The sequence below is a fragment of the Melospiza melodia genome, chromosome 1 (assembly GCF_035770615.1).
Source record: "Melospiza melodia melodia isolate bMelMel2 chromosome 1, bMelMel2.pri, whole genome shotgun sequence".
NCBI lineage: Eukaryota > Metazoa > Chordata > Aves > Passeriformes > Passerellidae > Melospiza > Melospiza melodia.
In genome coordinates, this window is record NC_086194.1 from 35,057,688 (window position 1) to 35,082,312 (window position 24,625).

A 24,625-nucleotide genomic window follows, 5' to 3' on the forward strand; every position below is an offset into this window, starting at 1 on the left:
TGTCAGCAACAGGATGGCAGGCTGGGAGTGGGAAACCACTGCAGCTGCAATGTAGAAAAAGAAATAATTGAATGTAGCTTATGATTATGGCAATTACTTTTATAACATGAGGGATTATGCCATAACTATTATATTGCCAACAAGATTAAATTACTAAACTAATACCACAACATGTTTTCCAGGAAAATAAAAAAATAATTCTGCTTAGAGTTCCAGAGTTGATGCATTCAAAGAGTATTAATGCAGTGTGAAAGAGCTGAGCAACCAAGGAACCTGCAGTGCTGTCTGTACAGACATTGTCTGTCACTTCCATGAACTCTGCCAGCTAGACACCCTCACCCTTTCTGGGATGTAAAGCAATGTGGTACTCTGCTAATTTTAAATGCTCCTACTCCTGTCGAGCAGAAAAGCTTCTGCCAGTACTTGTTAATAAAGAAATAATCAGAAGATACTGCTGCAGTAGAGAAATTCTTGAAACTTCATGAAGAGACCAATTTTGCTCATGTAAACCCACTGAACTGATTGGAAATCTTAAACTTCAATGTACTTTCATACTGGGCTCTTCTTTTTACTACATATTCTGAAAATATTGCTCAATACAATGAATATCTGTATGTGAAATAATTTTAGATCACCTGTAGTGTGAAGTCATTTTTGCTGAATATGCAAATTGCTGAAATGCAATATGCATCTTGAGGCAATTTTTTTCTGGAATATGCAGTGTGTTTTTCAATGTTTTTTTTTTTTTTATATTTTTTTGTCTACATGCATAACAAGGTCATAAATGAGAATTTGTCATATAGCTGGTACAGATACAGCCTCGTATAGACTGTTCATAATAGGACTATAAGCTAACTTAATTACGCAGGAAGAGCAGTTTCCTTTTGTTCATCAGCTGGAAAATTAGTAGAAAATTTAATTTTGGAGACTTCAGAGATATATCATGTGTTGATCATTATGAGCAAATTAACTGGCTTTATGGAAAAGCCAGTTCTGATTCTGAAGAGAAATGCAGGTTAACAATATAATACTATAAATATTTTTATTACTTTTTATTTGGTATGTGATGAATGATACCTCAAGCAGTTGATTTCATTCTTTCTGCATGTGCATTTAAGTCTTTTCATACCATTGTGCTTTATGAAAATACCTGTTGTTGCACAAAGCTATTGGAAACATTTGGGAAGACTGGACATGCATTTGTAAATCAACCTCTTCTTTTTCTGCTGAAGATCTGGAGTTATGGATATCAAATTGAGGTCAAACAGGAGCATGTTACCGTATTATTTTGTCAGGATTAGAAACTTCTGAATGACAGCCTATACCTGATTTCATTATTTTTTTCCTCCTTCTTTACTTCTGAATATGTAAACAAAATAAGAAGCAAATATGGTTTCATGGTGGATGTTTTTGTTCTGTAGCAGATACGACCAGTGCAGCATGCAAACTGTTTGTCTTGATGAGACAAACTCTTGGCTTTTTGACCTTCCTATTCATTTGAGCTTTGAAGAGTCACCTTGGGTAAAAGGTGTTCTCAGTTACCTTCTGGGACTGAGAGCTCTGGGCACTATTAAGAAGGTTTTATTGTAAGCTGGTTTCATAATTTCCTTGTAGTGTCTAACCAGATGAACAAGATTATACCTCTATTTAATAACCACAAAACATTTTTTAGACAGGTAAGGGTGTATTTCTATTCCCTTGGCTTGTATCATTTTAAGACCATTGTGTTTCCAGAGAGACATCCTGTATTAGTTTCCTCTGAGGGCTTTTTGTTTTTGTCCCTGGTACATTAGTTCCTAGCTGGTAGAAACAGTTACACAAGAAATCAGCCTGTTTTCTTACATCTCCTATGCCCAGGGCATATTAATAAGTCTTTGGTTGCTGCTTGCTTTTAGAAAGAAGGTCACTGTGGGTTTATTGCACATCTGCCAGTAGTTCGCAAAACGCTGGATCCTCGTAGTGACCTGTGTGCCCACCAGGCAAGTGTTACCTTTCACAGACTGTGAGGAGGGAATCATAACCCATGGAAAGGGGCCCAGCAGATGCCTGAGGGCCATACCTCAAGCTGTCATGGGGGTTTCACCAGTTCTTGCCCTTCATTTGCTTTCCTGACCCCTTTCCATTGTGTGTTTAAGCACCTTAAAAGCCAGCCTGTGGCTCAGGGCTTTAACTGCAGGCGGCACTGCAACATGATCTGCTGGAAATTGTAAAGTCACTGATACAAATTTGTGTGGACTTCTGTGCGCTCCCTCACTGTTAATAGGTAATAAAATATTAACATTTCATTGTGATGGGGGATTTTTTTGGTGTGATCCTGTGCTTGACCACCATCAACACACAGGTGTAAAATTATTTCAGTTACAGGAGAAGTACTTGAATACCACCTAGACAGTGGTGTGTTCAGAAGGTCTGAAAGTAAAATTGGGTGGTTTTCTTCATTTTGTTGGTGTTACAGCATGAGCTAGTTTGAATATAATTTTTTCTTTCTTTTCTACAAATATTCCAGTGGAATTATTTTCAGTGCCAAAGGGAAATTTCTGTAAGACCTTGTCATAGGCCATGTTTTTGCATTTTTCTTGTTTTCCTGCCAATCTGTAACCTCCCTGTCTTTCTAACACTTGGAAAACTTTCTGCGTATTTATGTCAGTTTCTGTGTCAGCTGATGTTGAAATAGGTTTCAAAACCACAGCCAGAACTTTTATTTACCCAAATATTTAGCTTTCGGTTTAACCTGACCCTAGACAGAACACATCTGAGTTAAAGTAGCCCAACAAATCAGCTACTTTCTACCTCCTCTGACATGCAACTGGCTGTGTGGATACTCTTAGCTTGCCCTAAATATTATGAAGGGGGGGAAAGAGGCATGTAAAGGTCAGTGCTGTGGTTTACTTGAAGGACAGTGGTTTGTTATAAGCTGCTGTGACTCAATTGTTTTTGATACTCTGTTTATCATATCTCAGCTGAAAGATGCTAGGAAAGCTTAGCTAGAAGAGGCAGGTCTCACCAGTTTTTGTTTTCATGAAGGAACATGAACTATAAACTGCTATGCTACTTGCTATATGTTTGCAGAAGACTTGTGTTTGGATCCCATCTTCAAGTAACACTGTAGAGCACATACCTTCTAAATTATGAGGCTTATTTTGACATTAAATCTTCTCAGCTGGATGATTTTTTTTTTGTTGTTGTTGCTTTAAAACTACAGGTTTTTTTACAACACATGAGTATAACATAGAAAGTGTTCAGTTCCCTTCGATGATTTTGTTGCTGGATGTAGAGACACAGCACTAGCATCTAGCAAGCAAATACATTCCTGTGGTGTTTTCAAAAGCATATGAGAAACCATATGTTTTCATAGGAAAACAGCTGTTACCAAGCATATGCTTTCTGAGTAGAGTGACACATTAAAAGGGCAAAGTAGGACCACGGCTTGTCTTCTAAGTTGAATAAAGCTGGCAATAACTGTCTCTTTCAATGTACAGTGGCACTGCATGTAGATATTGCCATGTGGAGTTGTAGCTGGAAGGAGGGAGACAGATTAACGTCCACAGTCTGCAGCTTGGAAGAGACAATATAAATCTCTGTCCTGCTCTGAGCTGTGAATGCCTCTGTAGGAGTTATAGTAACAGACAAATTAGCATAATGTAATTGGCTGGCAAGGTCAGCCCCTCTCCAGGAGCATTAGCAATGTTTACTGTAAGAAGAGACAGACCAAGTATTGTAGGGTAGTACATTGTCTGTCCTTTTTGAAGGAAGAATAATCATTTTGGACTCCCAACATCACAGACTTCACTATATCTTATTAAAATTCAGACTATCATATTTCTGCCTTACAGCAAATAATCTAACAGAGCAACAATGTATATTCTCTACTATCACACAAATCTTTATTCTTTATGGTTTTGCTTTGAACCTCCTTGAGTTTACTTTTCTTTTCTCTCTTTCTCTGTTGAATAGTTTTTCTCAAGATGCTAAACTTCCATATGCATCCCTGCCAATACCTAAAAAATCTTGTAGAGAGAATTAAAATTTCTAGTCTTATTACATGGGTCACAAACAGTAAATCCAGACAAACTTAGCAGCTTTCTTGTTTGGCTCTTTGAAAATAAAAACTCTGAGCAAAATTCTGGGCCAGCTCTAGCAATCCAGACTCACTGGTTCCAGCTTTGCAAACCTTGTCACAGCTGTAGGTGAGAAATGTGAGATGATGTGTTTTGAAGGAGACCTTCCACTGAGTCACCAAGAGCTCTTTGCTTTCCACCTTTGCTTTCAAAACCAAAAATTTGTAGCAAGCATCTGAAACGAGTTCAAGCATTCACTTATGAAAATGTTTGGGAAATGGCTTTCAGAATATCATACAGGGGTCACATTGCCTTTTCTTATAAAACCAACAGGAATGGTGAAGATTGTGATATTCAGTACTGACTGTGTCAGGAAGTTGCCACTGTAGTTTTCCTAGATGACTGGCAGACAGGCTAAAATATACACAGAATCACCTTCTGAGCACTATCTTACTGGAAAACCTCTTTCCTTTTGCTTAGAAAGTGTGATCCAATGGCTTTCCAGAGCACAGTCCATTGTGTTGTCTTCTGGTGGTGAAGAAAAACCAGGTAGCATTTCCTAGAGCCTGCAGTAGCTATTTTTTGAGTCTGGTGTATTAAAAATGTAAGTTAGGCTGGTTTAAAATGAGCAGTGTTCAAGGTTGAAGGGTAATATTGCTATTCTTTAATGCAGACACCCAGGAGCTAGCTGCTCTTGAGAACAGGACTGTGGTGCTACTTGTGCCAGGCTGGAACTCCTGACCCTCTTCTCTGTTCTTCAGCTTTCAGCTATCACATTGCTCAGGTTGTAAACATCCCACTGACAGCCACTTTCTGGGCAAAAGCTGCTGTGTGGAGGAGAGAACTCCGAATTAACAGTTCTCCAAGTGCAGCTAGGTTGTTGCTCGAAGATGCCTGCCTGCCCTGTTTAATTCATGGCTTAACTGAAACTCCTGCCTGAATCATGTTTTTCCTCCTTGAATGAAGTTATCTATCTGGCTGGGTCACACCAGGAAGACCAATTATACAGGAGGATGAATCAATTTTTTGGTTAGGAAAAGGAGCATCGTGGCTCCTCAGATGCAGTGAGAACTTCACCAAGGCATTTCAGAAGCATGTGGTACTCCAAAGGAATGGTATGTAATTTCCCCAGGATGGCTCCACACCACATTTAATTAGTGTGACTGGAAGCGTGTACATCTGGATCATTGTCTGGTAGCATTATCAAATCTAGTGCAGCTTCTTTGTTTTTCTCTCAATTTCCTTCATTCAGAAAAGAAGCTGACCCAAACATATCCTGCTTTTACAACTGAGAATTCACCCCCTTCATCACCACCACCACCACCACCATATACCCTCAGTAAGATTTTTACCCTGACTCTTCTGAACTGGCTCACAATTTTTAGTGCCCATATTGGATGTACAGCCAGGAATCCTTTAATTGGATACAATTTTCTGCAGATAATGAGCTCCTCTTTTCTGAAGAATAGATCCTGCAATGTTGTCTGGACTCTCTGGATTTGAGTATGCAGACATTATTCTCCTTTACTGATTTACATGTCTTTCTCTCATGTTTACAGTTACCAAATAACTGTTCTTTTGTCTCACAGTTCTTTTAATGGTATTCATTATATAACTATTTTCTGTATTGGTTGAAGTATCTAGATAATGATTTCTTGTCATTTTTGTGGGTTTGAAATGCATGCTATTTTAAAGTCCTGTGGAGTTCTCTTACAAAAAAAACCTTCTTCTGTTCTCTCACTGCTGTGTTACATTGCCTTCCCAGTTGCATACACTGTGTTGTCTCTAAAATCTATTTCTTTCTCGTCACTTCCAAGCACTGTGTAGCTGTTGAAGGTCTTTGTTCCATTTTACATGTAAGGCAGAAGAATATGAAGTAATTTGATCAAAATCATGCAGTAAATCTGTACAAGGGTGAGGAAAAGGATGGCTGTGCTGTTTCCAGTCTACCTGACCTGCAGAACACATTTGCTCTGTCCAAGGAGTTATATTTTTGATCTTTTCTGCTGTTCCTGTCCTGGGAAGTTGTATGTCCAAGCTCCATACCAGCTTGCTTACTTGTTCTTTTTCTCATTAACAACAGCTCTTCTTCCAGAGATCTCCATCTGTCACATGCCTTCATCAGTGGATGGTCAACTCTGTTTCTTGCAGAAGGACCAGTATTGATTTGTCTTTCTTCCAAGCATGTTTATTCTCCTAGTCTTGCTTATTTTTTTCCCTGTCTCTCTGTCACTTGCTGAAACCAAGGCAGAGGTGGACCAGGGCTGCTTCTCCTTAACCAGTCTGCTTACCAGCTTTCAGGACTCAGAGAACACTTTCTTGTAATCTCTGTTTGTCAGTAGCCCTTGCTGTACTCAGCAGAAGTGAACTTCCTTTAACTAGAAGTGTATCTAACACTTTGCCTTCAGTGTAGACACTCTGTTTGCCTTTCTAATCCTTACCCTTTTTAACTCTTATGGCTACAAAGGTTATTAATTTTTGTCTGAAGGCTTCCAAATTATGTACTTAATTTTATTTAAGTTCTTTCAGTTCTAGATCTAAACTAAACTAGCTCTCCTTTCCCAAAGCATCAACCTAAAATTGATTGAAGTGATTGTGGGGCCTGCAAAACTGCATTGCCTTTGTGAATAATTCCCAGGAGACCTGGTGAATTAACTTGATCCGGACTTGACGCCTTGGTGTTGCTTTTATGATTTTCACTGATCAAGATGATTTTCCTACCAGCACTTGGAAACCCACTTCACTGGTTAAACCTATGATCTCTCATTATGCTGCAAATGGTTTGTCTGGGTCTTTGTGAGAGCACCATTAACCTTCACTCCTGGACCTTTCCCAGCCTTTTGTTTGAGTGCCCATGTAGTACCAGCCTGCCTGGCCCAACACAGCTGGCCCAGTGGCTTGGGGTAACAGAATATTTAGGAGATGCATTTTATTACCAGGGTAGCAGAATTTCCACTTGACTTCTTAGCAGAAAAGTTAAACCTGCTGGTTTTCTGCTTGAAACTGCCTGAATGGAAAATCACTGGCTGTTTTGTTGCTACCATCCTTGCTCTCTTTACCAACTGCTCTGTCTAAAAAATGTTCTGGTCACTGAGTGCAGTCAACAGCCAGGGCTGTAACTCATGCATGATGCCAATAACTTATGCCAGTGAAATCAATGATGAGAATTTCAAAGAAGCTTTAAATAAAATACAACAAATTTAGATGCCAAAGTGCTGTCTCTGTGAATTTGCTATTAACAGATTATAAATGGTTTGCATAATGTTGAAAAGCCTAGTGCCTTCAGTTAGCAGCATCAAAGGCTTGTTTAAAGCAATTCCTGGAGGAGTGCCGCCCTCCCCCTCCCAGCTTTCTGTTCCATGATGGATAAAAACAAAACTCCTTAGAATAAAGAAAGGAAGGCCAGGTTTTCAACTACCCTCTGACTGGCCTCCAGATCTGGCAGCTCCTTTTGGATGTCTAATTGCTTGTCCTGCAGAAGTTGACATGCATCTACTTTGAGAAGGTTTTTTGAGTACCCACTTAGTATGTGCACTCTGATTTACAGAAATGAAATGATAGTGCTGGAAAAAAACTCAAGCAGAGCTTATAATTCTGTTTCTTTTAATTTTTATCTATTTATTTAAACTTTTCTGGTCTTCTCAATTCATAGATAAGCACTAGCTGCAAGAAAACAGTGCAAAGTAAAGGACACTGGACTGGGAGAAAAGAGCCCTTGCATTGAGTCCTGATATTTGGCTGAACAATTCACTTTCTCTTTTTCTTCTTTCCTCTTTCCTTGTTTTGTCTCTGGTCTCTAAGGGTTGTGGACAAGTGTTGTCCCTCAATGTGTCTATATAGGTTTTACCACAGTAAGGCCTTGATTTCAACTAAGGCCTTTAGGAATTGCACCTAGTAAGTATCCTGGCAAATTTCTTTTCTTCTTCTCATGTTTCTTAGCAGCCCTTCTCCATTTGAAATGCATGGCAAGCTCCCTTGTTTACAGCAATCTAATGGGACCATAATTCTCTCCCTGAGATAATATTACAGATATAAGTCAGTTTTGCCTTAGACAAAGTTCTATGGAGAACGTATTTTCTTATAAACATGCTTTTTATAAAAGGGTTTGTTGTTTTGTGTTTATTGGTGTTCCATCTGCTCTAGAGAATACATTTGAGAAAAACTAGCTCCAGCATGGCATATAATGTTTCATTAGCAGGCATAACCTTGTTTATTTGCTTTTTAAAATTGTATTTAGAAAAGGAAATCAGTTTGCACCATTGACATGCTGCCAGGTTCCTGTTTATAAATGTCACAATAGGCAACTTAGAAGAAATGAAATAGTCAGTTTATGGCTTTTGCATAAAGAATGAGAGAACTGGGTAGAGCCAGGCAGCCAGTTATGCTCCCCCAGTTTTTTAGCCTCCCAATTAGCAATAGTTAATGTGGTGTTAGCAGTGCAAAACACCCTGAGTGACCCAAACTGGGATTTGCACACTTAGTGTTACTGATCTTCAGCTGAACAGAAGAAGCTCTTTGTGCTATGTTTCTTTAGTGGCTATATTGGACAAGTAATTGTGCATGAAACAAGCAACCCTGAGGAAAAATGGGAAATATCTGTAGGAAACTTCAAGACATAAGCATGCAATCTGATGTCATCTTTTCCCATGGAGAAACTATTTCCTTTCAAACTCTGGTGAAACCAACCTTCCAAAGTTTCCTTCTCCTTTAAAATATGTTCCTTTACATCACTTTTTTTGACTTTGTTCTAGTAAATGGTTTATCATGGGTACCTCTGGTATACACCATATATTACTTACTGTGTGTGTGTAAAGAAGGCCTCATGTGTTGCAACCATAGTCTGGACAGACATGCTGTAAAGGGCACGAGAAGGGTAGTGGGGAAAGAGGGGAGGGAATTGTGGAAGACAAGGGTCATCTTTCAGTATTCATTTCTACTGATAATTAGAGGGCACCACTGAATGACTGTAATTAGATCATGTCAAAAAAATTAAGATAAAAGACCAAAAATTCGAAGCATCCTGCATTTTGTTCACAGTATCAGAGGAGTCAGAGCATTAGCTATCAGAGCAGCCAGAGTGGAGGACAGGCATGGAGGCTTCTCTTGCCCGTGGAAGGAGTGCATGGGCATTTCCCTGAGAAGGTGCCAGGAAGGCACTGAGGAGGTGACAGTGCTCCCTGGGTGCCCCAGGGGCAGAGGCACAGCGGGGGCAGCCAGAGCTTGGCCTGCAGCACCAGCAGCATTACACAGATTTTGTGCAGGGCTGTCACCCTTCAGGCAGAGGCCTTAAGAGGGATTAGTAGTGCTTAAATGGGCCCTTTGGACTTTGAGTTACAGTGGTGACTGCTAGAGCCTTGAGATGGCTTATACCTGGCTTAGCACTTCATATGTCTGTCCTGTGTCCTGTGCCACACTGCTTAGCAATGCTGTGCAGTTTGCTGGAGATTAGCAGATGAGGTTTGCATCACTCAGTGTATCTCAAAAAGCCTTTCTGATAACATATGAGCAGCTATTGAAAGAAAACAGGATAAAAGATTATTTATGGTTTTTCTTTTTTATTTTGTTTTGTACCCTCTTGAGGAGCAGCCAGCATGTCTATGCTTAAGAATAATCCATCCTAACTTAAAACAACAAGGAAGTTTCCCTGCATGTTCCAACACAGATATTTAGGATAAAATTTTGCAAAACTCCTGCCAGCCCCAGTACACAAGTCTGATCTATTAATTAAGAGTGATTGTCTCAGGCTCCAAAAACTGAAGGTGTTTTGAAAAAGGACAAGGGTTACTGAAGTTCATAGATACCTTTAGAAATGTTTTTTTTTTGGTCAATAAATTCTGGTCACAGCGCTCCAGTGCCGGGTTTGGGCGGCAGTTCACTCTGGTCTGTGAGCTGCTGGTGGTCGCAAAGCTGTGCTAAGTCATCTGCATCTGGTCTGTGGAACCATCTTGCCTTAATTACACAATTTATGATAAGAGCACAGAGTGCTCTGTGTGAAATTCAGAGGGTTGACAGAGGTCTGTGATCCAAAAAATTGGAAACCAGTGGCTGAGACTGATAAGTACAGATTCAAAGCTTTATGATTTCAGTGAGAGCAATGTTTCCCTTCTTTCCCCATCTGCCTATCATTACTTGTCATTCTTGAGTAAGGAGTTTAATTTTTCTTTACGTTTTTACCCCTTTGGAGATCAGGTTGATAACATTTGACTGAGCAGCCGTGCCTGGAGTTCAAGAAGCCAGATATACCCACCCTGCTCCTGGCCTTTCAGTCTCCAGCGTGGTGTGGATAGCTGGCTGCCTCCAGTTTAGGGGGAGACTCTGGATGGGGGCCCTGGGGGCAGAGAAGAGTCTTTCCCCATTCTGGGATGTATCATGCCTGCTGTTTCTTGTAATGTGCCATTTTTATCAGGTAGCTGCTAAGTGAGCATTTGCCTTTCTTTGAAATGTTTTGAGGAATAGATCCTTTGGCATGAGTTCTGTATTTTTATGTGTCAGCCTCACTCAGTGACTTCATACCTCTTGCTAAGTAGGGGAGTTAAATGGATTTTAGCAGTCTGCAATAAGATCTTCATAGAGCTTTGTCCTTATGCTTAATGTTACTACACAGCATTTTCCAGCAGTTTCTTTCTGTGTCCTTTTTTTTTTTATGGTTTAGTGCTTTTCCTTATTCAAAGCTCTACAGATGTTGCAGTTTAAAAAAAAGAGTAAAAGGTGTAACATTTCAGTCTCCATCAAGTTTACACTCACCCATTTCTTGCATAATGGAACATTTTTTTTTTTTTTAAATTTAAATCTTGATAGTAGGCTTTCTTTTTCCTGTAAACCTTCAATTGCATTAGCAACATAATTCATTTTTTATCTCTGGTTTCTTCCCTAGTGCTTACTGGCCCTGAGTGGGCAGCAAGCTTTGTTCTGTGCTTATAGGAGTTTAGATTTTGTGTGCCAGTCACAGATTAAACAGTTGCGATGCGCTGGTGTGAGGGTGTTTTCCTTCCCCTCTGACCTGAGTCAAGAGAAAATAAATGAATTGGTGCTGCTTCTGGAGAGACTTGCTAACTTGTTTTTAAAATATCTTTTTATTCTGTCAGGAGAGAATTCATAGACGCTCAATAATTTTGATGGAGATTATATATGATGAAAATAATTTTGAAGCTTGCCTTTATTTGCCACATTTAATGTATCATTTTATTTACAACAATGTCTTCCAAGTTTTTAAGCCAGCAGGTTCTTTGGTTGTGTAAGCAATATGTGCAGTGAGTGTGTCACTGGAGGCTTCCACTCATGTGGCTTTTATATATTATGAAGTTAGGATCTCAGTAATCAGGCAAGACATGACTGTACATTTCTTAAAACTGCACATGAAGCTGCCATTTAAATGTGTATTGTCTTAGAATACTTTTCCTTGTTAAAATATATTAATTGAGAGGACAGGCTGTATAAATTCAAAAGTACTGTTGTATATTTGGATTCTCTCCATAATTTTTTTAAGTTGATGCGTTTTTCTTGAACTATGGGAAAATATTTTAAGTTGCTGTGCAGGAAAATATGGATACATGATATTTTGCATAAAACCAAAATGTGCAAAAAGTGGTTTTGTTTGTGTTTAAATTAACCGCTTTTTAATTTCAGTTTTTAATGGAAAATACCTTCTGAGTTGAGAATTTATATAAGAGCCTGCAAAATACCTTTATGTACAATTGGTTGTAGGTTACATTACACCTCTATTGATCTAAAAGCTTACACAGAACAATCCAGAACAGTCTGCAGTTCATGTAAAACTGGTATTTGCAATTCTTGGTAAGCCTCACAGTTAAAAAATAAGAGTAGGAAAATAAAACCAGACTTTGGTTCAGAAACTAGATCTTATAGTTTAAAACCACAGACAAACCCTGAAACTCAGAATATTACAGTAGATCGTGAAGGATGGATCAGTTGTCTTCATCCTTTGAGTTCAGCAGATGGTGGTTGATGTGCGGTGGTGCTGTGTGAAATGGATGAGTGTTTCTCTGGAAGAACCAGGGTTTGGGGGAATTGGTGACTGTCTGGGTGTATTTTGCCTGTGTTTGTGTAGCTGTCATTTCTCTGCTGTGCTTGCCAACAGGGTGTGTGTTCTTGTGGAGTGATGTGTAATCCTCTCCACCAGAACATGGAAGCATGACTTCAAGAAGTTTTTAGCCTTTAGAAAAAAGAAGCGTGTTGTCTATCCAAACTTAAATGGTTGCACGTGGGAGAAAAATGCTCAAATGTTTTCTTCAAAGTCTGAAGCTAAAATGGGCCATGAAGTGTAACTGGAGAGAAGTTAATATCATGATGATCTGCATGCTTTCTTCTTGCATCTGGAAAGGTTGAAAATGAACACGTTGATTTAAAAATGGTTTGTGGATATGGTTTGTTGTTTTTGGGTTTATTTGTTTGAATGTTAAATACTGATGGAGAGAACTGCATGAGCACATGGGTGCTCATATTTCTGTAAAATTTCTATAAAAGCTCTTCAGTGTTATAATTCTATTTTCTGCTTCCTTGGGAGTGACTGGAAACTTCAGTGAGGATGCAACTTAGTCCTAAAGGACATAAATTCCTCTTCCTATATTGTATCTTAATTAAGATTCACAAAATGAATCTTAAGAGCATGTCTTTTGTGTCTCTGCAGCTCCTGACATATGGGTGGCCTGCTCCCTGTGTGAACTTAGGTTCAGTTTAATAAAATAGATAATAATGATAAGCTCATATGCCTTCTTCCAATGCTTAAGCACAGTAGAGAAGATAGCTGAGAAAACTCCAAGTGTATGTCTCGGTGTCATACTCTCTCAGAGCATGGATGGGTCTTGGGAATGTTAAAAGCAGAGGGAGATCTCAGTCTGTGTCATTGCTCATGTAGACTTCTCCAAGCTGGAATGCTGGGAGCTCCACACCTACTTTCAAATAATCTTCACCATCTTTAAGACCTGGAGGATTATAAGGGGAGTCAAAGGCAATTTTATTCATGGATGCCTGGTAGAAGAACACTCTGAACTCCTTAAAAGTAGAGCTAGAAGCAACTTAACCAAACAACAATTCAATATATGAAGCAGAGGTCTCAGTTTCAGTCAATGTTGCTGAATTTTTCCTCTTTCTATAAGAGCCCAAAGTCAAGTCTGCAAGGAGCTTGTTAATGTCCCATCCAGATCCATTCAGAAACAGATGCAGAACCTACACAGCAAAACCATTTTGGGAGGTCTGAAGACGGGCTGCATCACACATGCAATGAGCCTAGCCTTGCTGTGCTGGTGGTACAGAGTCATTCTGCATGTCATGATGCACACAGTGAGATCAGCTGGGCTTAGTGTCAGGTCTGCTGTGCAGTACCTTCCCGCCGCCTTTCGGAGCACGCTTACTGTCCCTAAAGTATGAACTTCCTTGGACTTCTCTGTAGATTCACAAGCATCTCACTGATGCAAGTTATTCTGATATTGCCAAATCCTTTTCTTATGAATGTTGGAGTCATGCTGAGTTTGACATTTTGTTGGGAAACCTTTGGCTTTCACTTGGCAGCATGGTATAAGCTTGCCCAACAGCAGTGCTTGCATTACTGAGAAGAATGGACACCTGAAAGCATTGACAGGCTTTCACTCTGCTTTTCCTTTCCATGCACCACATACTCAACCTACTTTTTGAAAATATGTGGCTTACTGGAAATTGATGAAATTTTGATACATTTTTGGAAGTTTATGCATTTAAGATAACAACTACATTGTCTTATGGGCAAACAAAAATTTCCATATCCATAATAATTAATCTGTTTGTACCTTAGAGAGCTCTGTAATTGTAGAAGAAAATTGACAAAGAAGGAAAAGAGAAAGGAAATATCTAATTTAGGAGCACAGGAATCTCATATTAAATCTTTAAGTTCTGCCATGGTACAACAAAGCCCAGTAAAACTCTGGGCAAGTGCCAGGGTACCACTTGTCTAAGGCTTGTGATAGATTTCCATCCCGTCCATTCCCAGGCCTTGCAGATTCTTGGCACCATACCTGGTTCATTTAGAGATCATTTTAGGAAGAGATAGCATTAAAATATTGATTGTACATGGATAGATATTGGATCTGGCTTTGCAAAATCTGGTTGTGATAAAAAAAAAACAGGTTTGAATCCTGAGCTAGATTTGGCCATATATATTTTTTTTTAAACTGAACAGGCTTTTCATCAGAAACCATTAATGTGTTGAAGAAGTGACATTTTAATAGGAATGCGGTAGGTGAGGGAGAACTTCTTTTGGAGAAGTTTTCATATATCCAAGGTTATTGCCTGATGGTCATGACATTCTTCTGTGCTATGAAATATTACAGTTAAGGTCCTTGGTCTGGCTTCCTCTTGCAATTCATGCTCCTTAAGTGAATACTTAAGTGAATAAGGAGTTTCTAGACCTGATTCATAATGTGTAAATTATTTACTGTAAGAGGAACTTAAAGCTGGGTCCTCTTCACTCCAGGTGAGGTGGTGTGACCATTCAACTGTCGGCAGCACTTCTGCCTCTTTATGTGTTAATGAAGACTGGAACAACTCCTGTAAAAGAAACAGAGATCCCTGTGTCCACACTGTTCTGGGAAATCACATGAAATATATAACATTGGGAGATAAGGGGATAACAGCTAATGCCTTCAGTTGGGGTCCTCTAATTATTTGCTCTCTTTTTCCAGGAGGTGTAGTTCTTTATTTGGCCCATAATACAATCTTTCTTTAGGTCTGGGATTCAACATGTTGTGTGCCTCTTCTGTTTTCCACATTTGATCAGAGCTCCGAGTTTCCTTTCCCACCAGCTTTATCTACCAATATTTTGCAGTGGTTGTATATGTTTCCTAGACAAATTGACTCATAAATTGTAATTTTGAATGAAGTAGAACTTTGTTTTTTAATCCTGAGTATTGCAGTGGTTAGGAGGGTACTTTGTGTGAGTCTTAGTGGGAGTGTGTATATAAGGGGTTTTTGTTCCCATTTTCCTCAGCCTAGCATGAGGTGACAATGGAAAGTTTCTTTTCCTCTTGCTGCTAACAATTCACACGTTGATGCCTGATAGGAAAAATAATGCTCTCAAGGTTACCGTATTTTTCATGTGTATACACTGTGGCTTATCTCTGGCTTGAGAGTTTTGTTTGTTTTCAAACGCAGGCCAAGTCAAACCCTGTGGTTTAGCAGCAGTGTGTATTGTGTGTACAGGCATAACAGCAGAGAAGTCTTATTCCATGGCTCCTTCCTTAGCAGTATCCTGGTCCCTGGCTGGTTGTTTGCTCAGTGGAAATGAGTTATCTGTGAACTTCTGTTTTTTTGGTTTTAAGAACTTTTTAAGAGCTCAGAGTTACCTGAAGGAAAGGTTGTATGTGGTGAAATACAGTGCTGTTCTAAGCCTCTGGGATATTTTTGCTCTACAAAATCTACAGAGGCCAATAGAAATGGCTGTTTCATGATGTGCCATGTACTGTTTATTAGTTTGGGGCTGTAAAACTTGATTTGCTTGTCAGTCTAAGCAGAGGCAGTACACAGTAAACAGCCCATTCACTAAATCAAGGTGTCATGTGCTCATATCATGTTTGGTTAGGAGAAATATGTGCTAAATATCCCCATTATATATCACAAGACAGAATCACAGAAGAGTGATTAGTGAACCTATGGGTAGTTTTACCCAACCTGTGGGTATTTTTCCACCTGTGAAAGTAAATATTTATTTTTCATTTCTTCATTGTTATTGGTTATAAGAAGATCTATTGACTTGGGATTTACCAGGAGCCACTAACTTTTCATGTTGTTGATACTTTCAGATTCCTAATAGAATTCCTGTAGAACAGAAAACCAAGATAAGACATATATTTATTTATTTATTTTCATTTTCTTCCACCATCTCCCATTTCCCTTCTTCTCACAGAATATCCCCATGCATAACACAGTTGGAGGAGCAATGGCAGGGCCTGGGTCCCACCAGCTGACAAACACAAGGATGCCAAACCACGACACCAGCGTTGTGATTCAGCAAGCCATGCCATCTCCACAGTCCAGTTCCGTCATTACGCAAGCGCCTTCCACAAATCGGCAGATTGGGTGAGTCCATTTCCATTTTCTCACTTCTCTGGTTCTCTGGCTCCTGCCTGTAGGAGCAGATGCTGTCCTCATGCTTCTTAAGGTGCAGCTGCAGGCAGGCTCAGATGTTGTTCTAGTAGTTTTTGAGGTTACAGAGTTTGTACTTGACCCTGCAGCACATGTTGCAGACTGTGGGAAATGGCCAGGTTACTCCAGATATAGCACACTGGTTCAAAAAGGACAGAATGCTGTACTTACTGGGAAGTCCTGCTTTCTGCTGCCAGTTTTTTGGTTTTTTTAATCTTCTTATGATCATAATGCATGTTTTTTCTATAACTGCACTGGGAAGAAAGACAAAGTGTTTGTGAAGCTGATCCTTTGACTTCCTTCAATGGGAATTCTGGGTTTTCTATGGGTTTGAGCTATTTCCTATGAGGAATGCTGGAAGACAAAAAGACCATCAAGATAAATAGAGTTTGGCACAGTGTAAATAGCTGCTCAATTTGTGATGATGGATCCATATTTATTACCATAAATTGACAGTATGGATGCTTATTGTATTAGCATGAATGCCAATTGAGTGCTAATGCCTGGAGAACTGTATGAACAAAATCACTCAAGTTTAGTATATATTTACACCTGGTTACTTCCAGTAAGTATGAGATTCTCATAAGTCACAATAACGTGTTTTTTAATTGTACAGAAACTTCCCTGAAGGCTTGAGGGTACAGTTTTTCATCACACAGCTCTGAGAATTTGGGGGTGGTGTTATACATGAAAATGTATGGATAAAAAGATATATTAGTGGACTAAGAAAGAAGCAGTAGTTTAGATTCATTATCTGTCAACTGTAATTTGGTCACATCAATTAGTGATATCTGCAAAAATAATCACTGTCCTCAGTCATTATCTAAATAACTGTTTATCAACTTTCAGTCTTTTCAAAGTAAAATCATAAAGTGAAATCCTGGCATTGAAAACTGAAATTCTAGTTATTCTTGGGATTTCTTTCAAGATTTTTGGTGTAGGGACAGGCTCTGTATCTCCCATGGTAGCTGGGATGGCCCATGGCACTGAGCTCTGGGCTACCCAGCCATGCACAGAACACAGAGTCCATCTGCTGCCCCAGTTTTGTGTTCCTGGCCAAGCTCCTCTATTTTCCTTTTTACTACTATTTCAGTATTTGGTTCTTAATACATTAATCTGAAACTATGGGTCACGTAAAGCTATTTGATAGATGTGCCATTTGTATATGCTACCTCTTGTCAAAACACAGTGTTCACTGAGATTTCACATGCAATACTTTTTGCCTGTGAATCCAGCAAAGCTGTCTTATGTATGTCCCATTCTTTTCAAAGAGAGGGGCTGGGAGAGAGGGAGGGAGAAAGAAACAGTTTCTTTTTCAGTTTTAGAAAGAAAAACATTAACTAATGCCATTATTTGCGTTAAGGATGATTAAGCTCCTGTTCAAATTGTGACTTAATAGGTCTAGTGGTAATTATGATCCTAATTAAAAGCATAAAAAAGCCCAAACAACTTTTAATACTCAATGGTGAGGTGTTTTATGTAAGACTCTACTTGGCTTCCAAACAATTGTTTCTATATAATGAGAAAAAAACTGCATGTGGTTTTGCAAGACCCTGTCAGTCAGGTTTTAGGTTTGTGTTGGTTCAGGGCCATGGTGATTAGAATCTCCAAAGTTGGTGGGGTTGAGGCCTTTTCCTAGTCAGCGCTGTGTCTCACTTGGGAAACTTTGCCATGACATATCTTAATTCTTCCCTGTGACTGAATCACACAAATGTTTCCTAAGTCTGAGTCTAAAGCTGCTTTATTGGGAGGCGATTGTCAGCATTTTAGTCTCTGTGTGAGCTGGTGTGTGAATGAGACTTATGGTGTGACCTCCAGCATACTCTGTTCCCCATTCTTCCCTCTTCCTAGGAGGTTTTGTTTTTTGTTCATGGTGAGTCCTAGGAGATAATTGCTGTATTTTCCACTTCCTCTACTTGCCAAAGTCTTGAGCATCCTTGTTTGTCTTCTTTTCCTTCAGTCTTTTCCCTGTGGTGTCTGTTTTACTTATTCAGAGAACATATCTTGTCATTTCCATTTATCTTCATCTTATCCTTCTAAATGTGCTAAGAATTATATCCGCAACTCATTCACGAGGAATACAAACTGGACAACTGAAAAAAAATCAGATTAATTCAGAAAATATTTGAGGTCTTCAAAGTTTGATCGTTTTTATTTAGCCTTGCAAAGTTGAGGTTGTTTAGCTATTTAACAAGCCCAAATGCTGAGGTCCTCAAATCAGTATGTTTTGCTTGAGTTTCCCTTTTTTAGAAATCATCTGAATTTGTCCCAAAGGGTAGATGAGTCTTTACCATGAAGAATTGTGCCAGGGAAAATGCCTTTTAATGAGCAATAAAACCAGCAGAGAGAAACTGGGTAAAACTCTCACTGAGTTCTGTAAGAGCAGGATCAAGCCCTGAAGGTTATAGAACCATCTTGTAGCAATATTCTGATTTTTATCACAACCACAAATATTTTAGTGTCAGACTATGGCCAAGCCACCTGCAAATGTTTATGATGGCCTTGCTCCAATGAAAACAGGGAACAGCAATGAAAGTCTTCATTTAGCCCCTGTTTGTAGGCTGTGCTCTAGTAACAGAGAATGGGACCCACCTGTGCCCGCACACAGCTCGTTTCATGGTGAGGAGTGGGCGCGTTTGTAGCAGCTGATGTTCCCAAGGGATGTAATTTTTCCCGACTTTCATTTCTCCTTCTCTTTCTTCTCCCTCTCCCTGTAACTTTCTCCCTCCCTCCCTCTCTCCCTCCGTGCCTCTCTTTTTTTCCCCCTGCTCTGGGGGCTTGCACATAAAATGAGATATTGACACAAGGCATGGGAAAACATGACAGAATGTGCATTGTTGGGCAAGCCTTACTGGCACAATGCATATCCACACATTGTTTCAGGTATTAAGCTTCTGCTACTACTGAACAGGCACCCGGCCAGATTAATCAGATAAAAGGAAGAGCATGAAGGTTATTAACTTAAAAAATAAGACAGGGTGCAGCCCCACTTTCCTCCCACCATGTTCCTTTTGTTGCGAACAAACAGCAACATTAGCATTACAGCAAGCTGGCAGGCTGGTATAAAGGTCCCTGATAGTATTTATGTGGTGAGGCAGTCTCTAACCTCCTTGCCATCCCTCCTCCCTCCCCGCCAAGCCTTCAGCATGTGGGAGGAATGCTGGAACTAGTAACTACTTGTGCTGATGAAAAATCAGTTGAGGAACACTTAGCAGTGAAGGGTGTCTTCGGCTGATTAATAGCACATCATTTCTAGATAAGATACATGGAGGAAAAGCAGTATGGCATATGGAGGAAGGCAAGAAAAAATGATATAAGACATGCATTTGTCAAAGGTATAGAAAAGCAGATAAGCTGAATCAGCTCAAGATATGGGACTCTGAACTAGGCTGTACAATAGCAGTGCTTGTCTTCTTTTTAAAATAACTCCATTTTTTCTGTCACTGAATATACAGCTGTGTGTGAGAGAGTTCTGGGCAGACAAATTGGTGACAACACAGCACGGTGGTTGCTCTATCTGGACACATCTTTTGCTAAGAAAGATGTGTTTTTCAGGCTATCAATTGCAACCCAACAGCATTCATGGAGAAGGTAACTGGCTTTCAAGCTAGATTTTCAAGCTGTGGACATAAATGTATGCAGTGGACATAAATAGTATTTATTCCAGCTATTCCAACTCTCTGGTACAGCTCTGAAGCTGATAAAGAACATGGGAGGTTGGAGGATTGTCACAGATGCAGCAAGTTGTTAACATTGTAGTAAATGGAGAGTGAGATTGAGTCCAGTTTCAATGAACTCAGGCTCCAAAGTGGACATAGAACACTAACCATGTGATGTAGATTATCTGTTTTTAAAGTGTTTTAGAGCATTTTAATTGAGATAAGATGGTCTTCTGGCACAGCATCAAACGGGAAAAATTACAACCACATTTGGTGAAATTCAAGCAGGTAGGAGAAAGCAACAAAAGGGGTTTGGAAGATGCTTCTGGTGCCTTGATGTTCTGAAGAATCATGGTACCAGTGGGAGAACAGCCTTTCAGTCCCCACATGCAGCATTCATTTTAACACTAATGCATTGCCTTACTGTTCCTCTGTTTTTCCTCTCATGGAAAGACACCTGTGTCTCTCTGGTTCCAGTTTATCATCTCTTCATGGGTTTGAAGGCTTTTCAAACAAAAGGACATGGGAAATGGAATAGTCAAAAAATTGACTACTCCATGCATGTAGTGGGACTAACAAAGGTTTGGTCATTTGGAAAATGAAAAAAAAAACTTCTCAGTCTTAACTAAAGTGTCTCAAATGGCAGAAGGACAGATTGTCTCTGTGGCAAGCACAGGAGTTTCACCATAGCAAAAGCTATCTGAGACTGGAACTGCTGGTTGAGTTTTCAGAGTATCCTGCTATCATCCTTTATAGCTCAAGGAAACAGAAAAGGCTCCTGTAAGAGACAATCACGGGCAGAAACGCTTCCATAATGCAGCTAGCTCTGGAAGGCACTTGGAACAGGCAGGTGACTGAGAAGGGTCTTTGTACATCCAAGAGAAAGTCTCTCTTTAAGCTCTTACTAAGTTGGTGGCATGCGTAGCATCAAAGAGGCCATGGAATGATGTGCTTTTATTAAATTCAAAGACTAGTTCCCTTTCCAGGAAATCTGTGATAAAAACCTCTGTTCCAACTCATGTATTCGAACTGAAGTACCACAGTATGTTGTGAGATAAGAAGAAATGTGCAGTGCGAGATGAAGCATCAAATGACCATTCAGGGGCTTGATCAAGTCCATTCCATAGCCTTGATTGTGCAGCATGTAAGAACATCAGTGAGATCTCTGGAAGGGGAGGAGAAGGGAAGACAGAGCACCTGACATTGTCATTCTGTCCAAATTTTTTTTTCTGTCTTTGAAGTAAAAGTTGAGCTTTAATTCCTGTTAATTGGTCCTGCTTCTTTTTTCTCTTTTTATGCTAAGTCATGTTTTCTGTAGTCCCTTCTATTGCACTGACCTTGGCCAACCTTGATATGGAATCCCATCAAGCCACATGAGAGCAGCAGCTACAAGTTTCTGGGAAGCTCAGGTGAATTACGTAGGAAATTATTACAAGAGAGCCATTCCCAGGAACAGGCTGTCTCATAGCTTAACTTAATAGAGAGGATGATGAGGGAGAAAATGAGCTGGACCCTCTCAAGCTGCTCATCCCTTTTAGCGAGCTGCTGCCCAGGTCTACACCTTGGTCTGCAGGCTGAACCATGCTGCTCTGTCTGTGATATTTAGAAGCTCTGTCTGCTCTCCAGCAGCCTCTGCTGTTGTGAGTTCAGGAGTTGCTGACTCAATTTTTCCCCATACTGCTGAGTCAGGAAGAGAAAAAACAAACAGTGCCAGTCTGTGTGCCAGGCACAGCACAAACAGGTGGTTGTTCACAACACCTCTCTTCTATCCTCAAGAATATACTCCTCTGCCTTCCCAAAAACTTTTCCTTGCTGTAAGGTGTAGGAAGGGGCTGGAAAGTATTGACATACATCAAGGTGACTTTTGGGGGACTGAAAGGAGGATCATTAGCCAGGTAATACATAGCCTTGTCGGATAAATAACCTAATGAACACAGTGTTTTACATTTCATACTTTCTACTTGATACAAGTCCTAAGTTTGTTAGAAATGTTACTTTCTCGCAGCAAGAGCACCAAAACCAAAAAGTGTAAGGGATATTTTGGGACTTGCTACCCACTGGCTCTGACTAGGATTTTTGTCTTGTGTTATGAGAAGAAACCAGCCCTCTCCCTCTCCTGATGGTTGTTTGAGATAGGCAGTGAAACTATGCTAAGCCAGTTCTCATGCAAGTGATTTCTAAGAAATGGATCATGATGTTTTTGTCCTGAAAATCTTGTCCCACCCAAGAACTATAGGAAAACAAGGTTAGAATATGTACGGCACCCATAATTTTATCTGAACGGAAAGACTGAGCTTTCATATGCATTGGTTGGCTCTCACATCACAGAAAGTCATAAGTAGAACTTAAATATAATATATAGAACTTGGAGAATCTAGCATTGATTCCTTAATTTTAGTGGCTGGTATCTCTTACATACCTCCCGTATATATATAATACACACTGTATAAATCTTCTTTAAAGGTGTCATCAAAATTTATGGGCAGAGCTTCTGATTTATATGACTCTTTGAACTGAAACAGATGTAAAATCATTTTCGGATGGAAGAGGATCTCAGAATTGCAGTGGGTTTGGTATGACAAATCAAGCTTTTCCTAGAACAGAAAAAGATCATTAGGGCTCCGCACAGCCGAATCTCAGAGCTCTGCTCTTCATCACAGGTTTGTGCTTAACATGCCCTGATGCATGATTCCAGTATGTGTTTTATCCAAGTGTCAGCCTGTTTGACAGGTAACTAAGCTGCAGTAAAACACTAACTCAAACAATACAAGACTTTGTTTGGTGTAAGGCTTTTTAAAAAAATTATTTTCATTTAAGCAACCAATTCGCCGGTTCCAGAGAAGCAGCAAGCCTTGGGGTGCTGCCTTACACCATGTCAGCTCAGAGAAGGGCTTAAAGGCTTGCTGGGGGTGGCACAATGGCTATAATGATATTAAAAAATGAAGTCGTTTATGTGCAAAGAATTCTGATAAAAGATTCGTTGACAACTAAGAAGTTATGATTGTATCTGTTTCAATAAAGGAATTGGCACTGATGTCCTTGACAGAGAACGCCTTGATTTTACATGGTTTGTCTTGCCAGTGTCTTTTTTGAGCACTTCCAAAGGAATATAAAAACATACTATAAGTTAATAAAGTGTTAACACTGGGTTGTTTTTTTTTCTTTTTTTTTTAAGCTGGTACCTGGCTGCAAACCAATTGCAATAGTTCAGAGGAAAGTGCCTGAGGGAAAACACAGGAATTACAGACTTTGTGTAAAGTGTATGGATCCTATTTTACCACCTGTAAAAGTAGGCCTCCTTATGAACTGATGAGTTTTCAAAATCAATGGTACAGTATAGTTCCATTTAAGGCATATATACGGTTCTATTTATACTTATGGACAGGCCAAATACGCATTTGAAAAAGAAAAAGCAACCAAAAACCAAACCAAACCAAACCAAAAAACCCCAAATACCAACGATTTGAATCAAAGGCATGGGTAAATCTAAGATGACAACATTACCAAAATTAGCTCTTTACAAAAATGAAATTATGCTTGATTTAGAAGGTAAAAAAGTTATTTAAATAAATCTGTCATTTGGAGACCCTCTAACAAAGTTCCATGTGGTAAACCATAAATTTAAATTCTCTTATGTTTAGTAAAAAATTGCTGTGTTGAGCAAGGAGCTGATGGCTAGACAGAACCTGCAGGTAGACTGAGAGTGCAGGAAAAGTGTTCCTTGGAAGAAGGAACAAATTAGAGAGTGTGTTTTAGAAACATTTGCTGCTATGAGCATCTGTGTTCTGTGAACAGAGACGTTTATTCTGAGCTCACATAAATGAAGTGGAATTTTGCCAGTAAAAGAAGGGGTTGTGTTACTCCAGTCGTAGGATCCAGGTCCTAATTGGTTTATGAAATGAAGGGGGCAATCTTTGAGCTATTACCAGCTTCCTCTGCTGCAAGTGAAGTGAATCGCAGCTGTTCTGATAGGGTCCATAAAACTTGGTGAGGTAATAAAATGTTTGCAGTGAACAATTCTCAAAATGGGTGAAATCCAAATCCCTAGCTTATTTGACAGTATTAAGAGAATTGAATGTACTTCCTGGGGAATTCTGAATATTATGTTACTTTTATCTAGTTCTTTAACCGTAAGATGCAGGCTCACTGGTGCTATAAATGTAAGGGCTCAAAGTAGCATTTTTCTTTTTTAACCCTACAGATTGAAATGCATTGTGTCCATATATACATATGTGATACAGGAAAAAGCTGTGTTCATTGCTCATTTTCTAATGTTTCTGGTTTGTGCTTTTTACTTCTTTATACTTTTCTGTCTCCCGATCTCTTGCTCTGTTCTGGTGAGATTTTTTTAAAAAAACATTGTTAGCATCAAATGATCCTACACAGAAATACTTGTGGTGCTTCTAGTCACATGATTTCTTTAATGAAAACAATAGCTGTTGATATTTTTAAGTTTTCTTCAAGTAACTTAACATTTGCTAGACCTGGTTAGAAGTCAGATATGTCAATTGTAGATTCTTAGCAGAGCAGTTGTTCTGAGCAGTTCAGTTCATAGTGGTTTTGACCTAAAGATCTTTGGCATGAGTTCAAGTCCAAACTGACATTTTTGGGTATCATTGTATTTATTGAGGAATTCACAATTTTCCTTGAAAGCCATTCAGTGTCTGTCTAGAATTCTGTTGTTCTTCTCAGCATTGCCATAATTAAGCATTTTTATGAAGGGCTTGGCCATCTTTAAACTGTTTTTTCTTTTTATTCTCCGCTTTATAGAAATGT

At 39.4% G+C, this 24,625-nt stretch overlaps 1 protein-coding gene across 5 annotated transcripts in view; it reads left to right on the forward strand.

Moving 5' to 3' along the window:
* The window catches only part of CREB5 (cAMP responsive element binding protein 5), a 257,670-nt gene that overhangs the window by 67,603 nt on the left and 165,442 nt on the right, over positions 1-24,625 (forward strand). For all 5 annotated transcript variants that reach the window (XM_063153664.1, XM_063153647.1, XM_063153683.1 and 2 more), the window contains one exon: positions 15,952-16,124. In XM_063153664.1, coding sequence (XP_063009734.1) covers positions 15,952-16,124 — 173 coding nt within the window. The remainder of the gene's footprint in view (positions 1-15,951; positions 16,125-24,625) is intronic.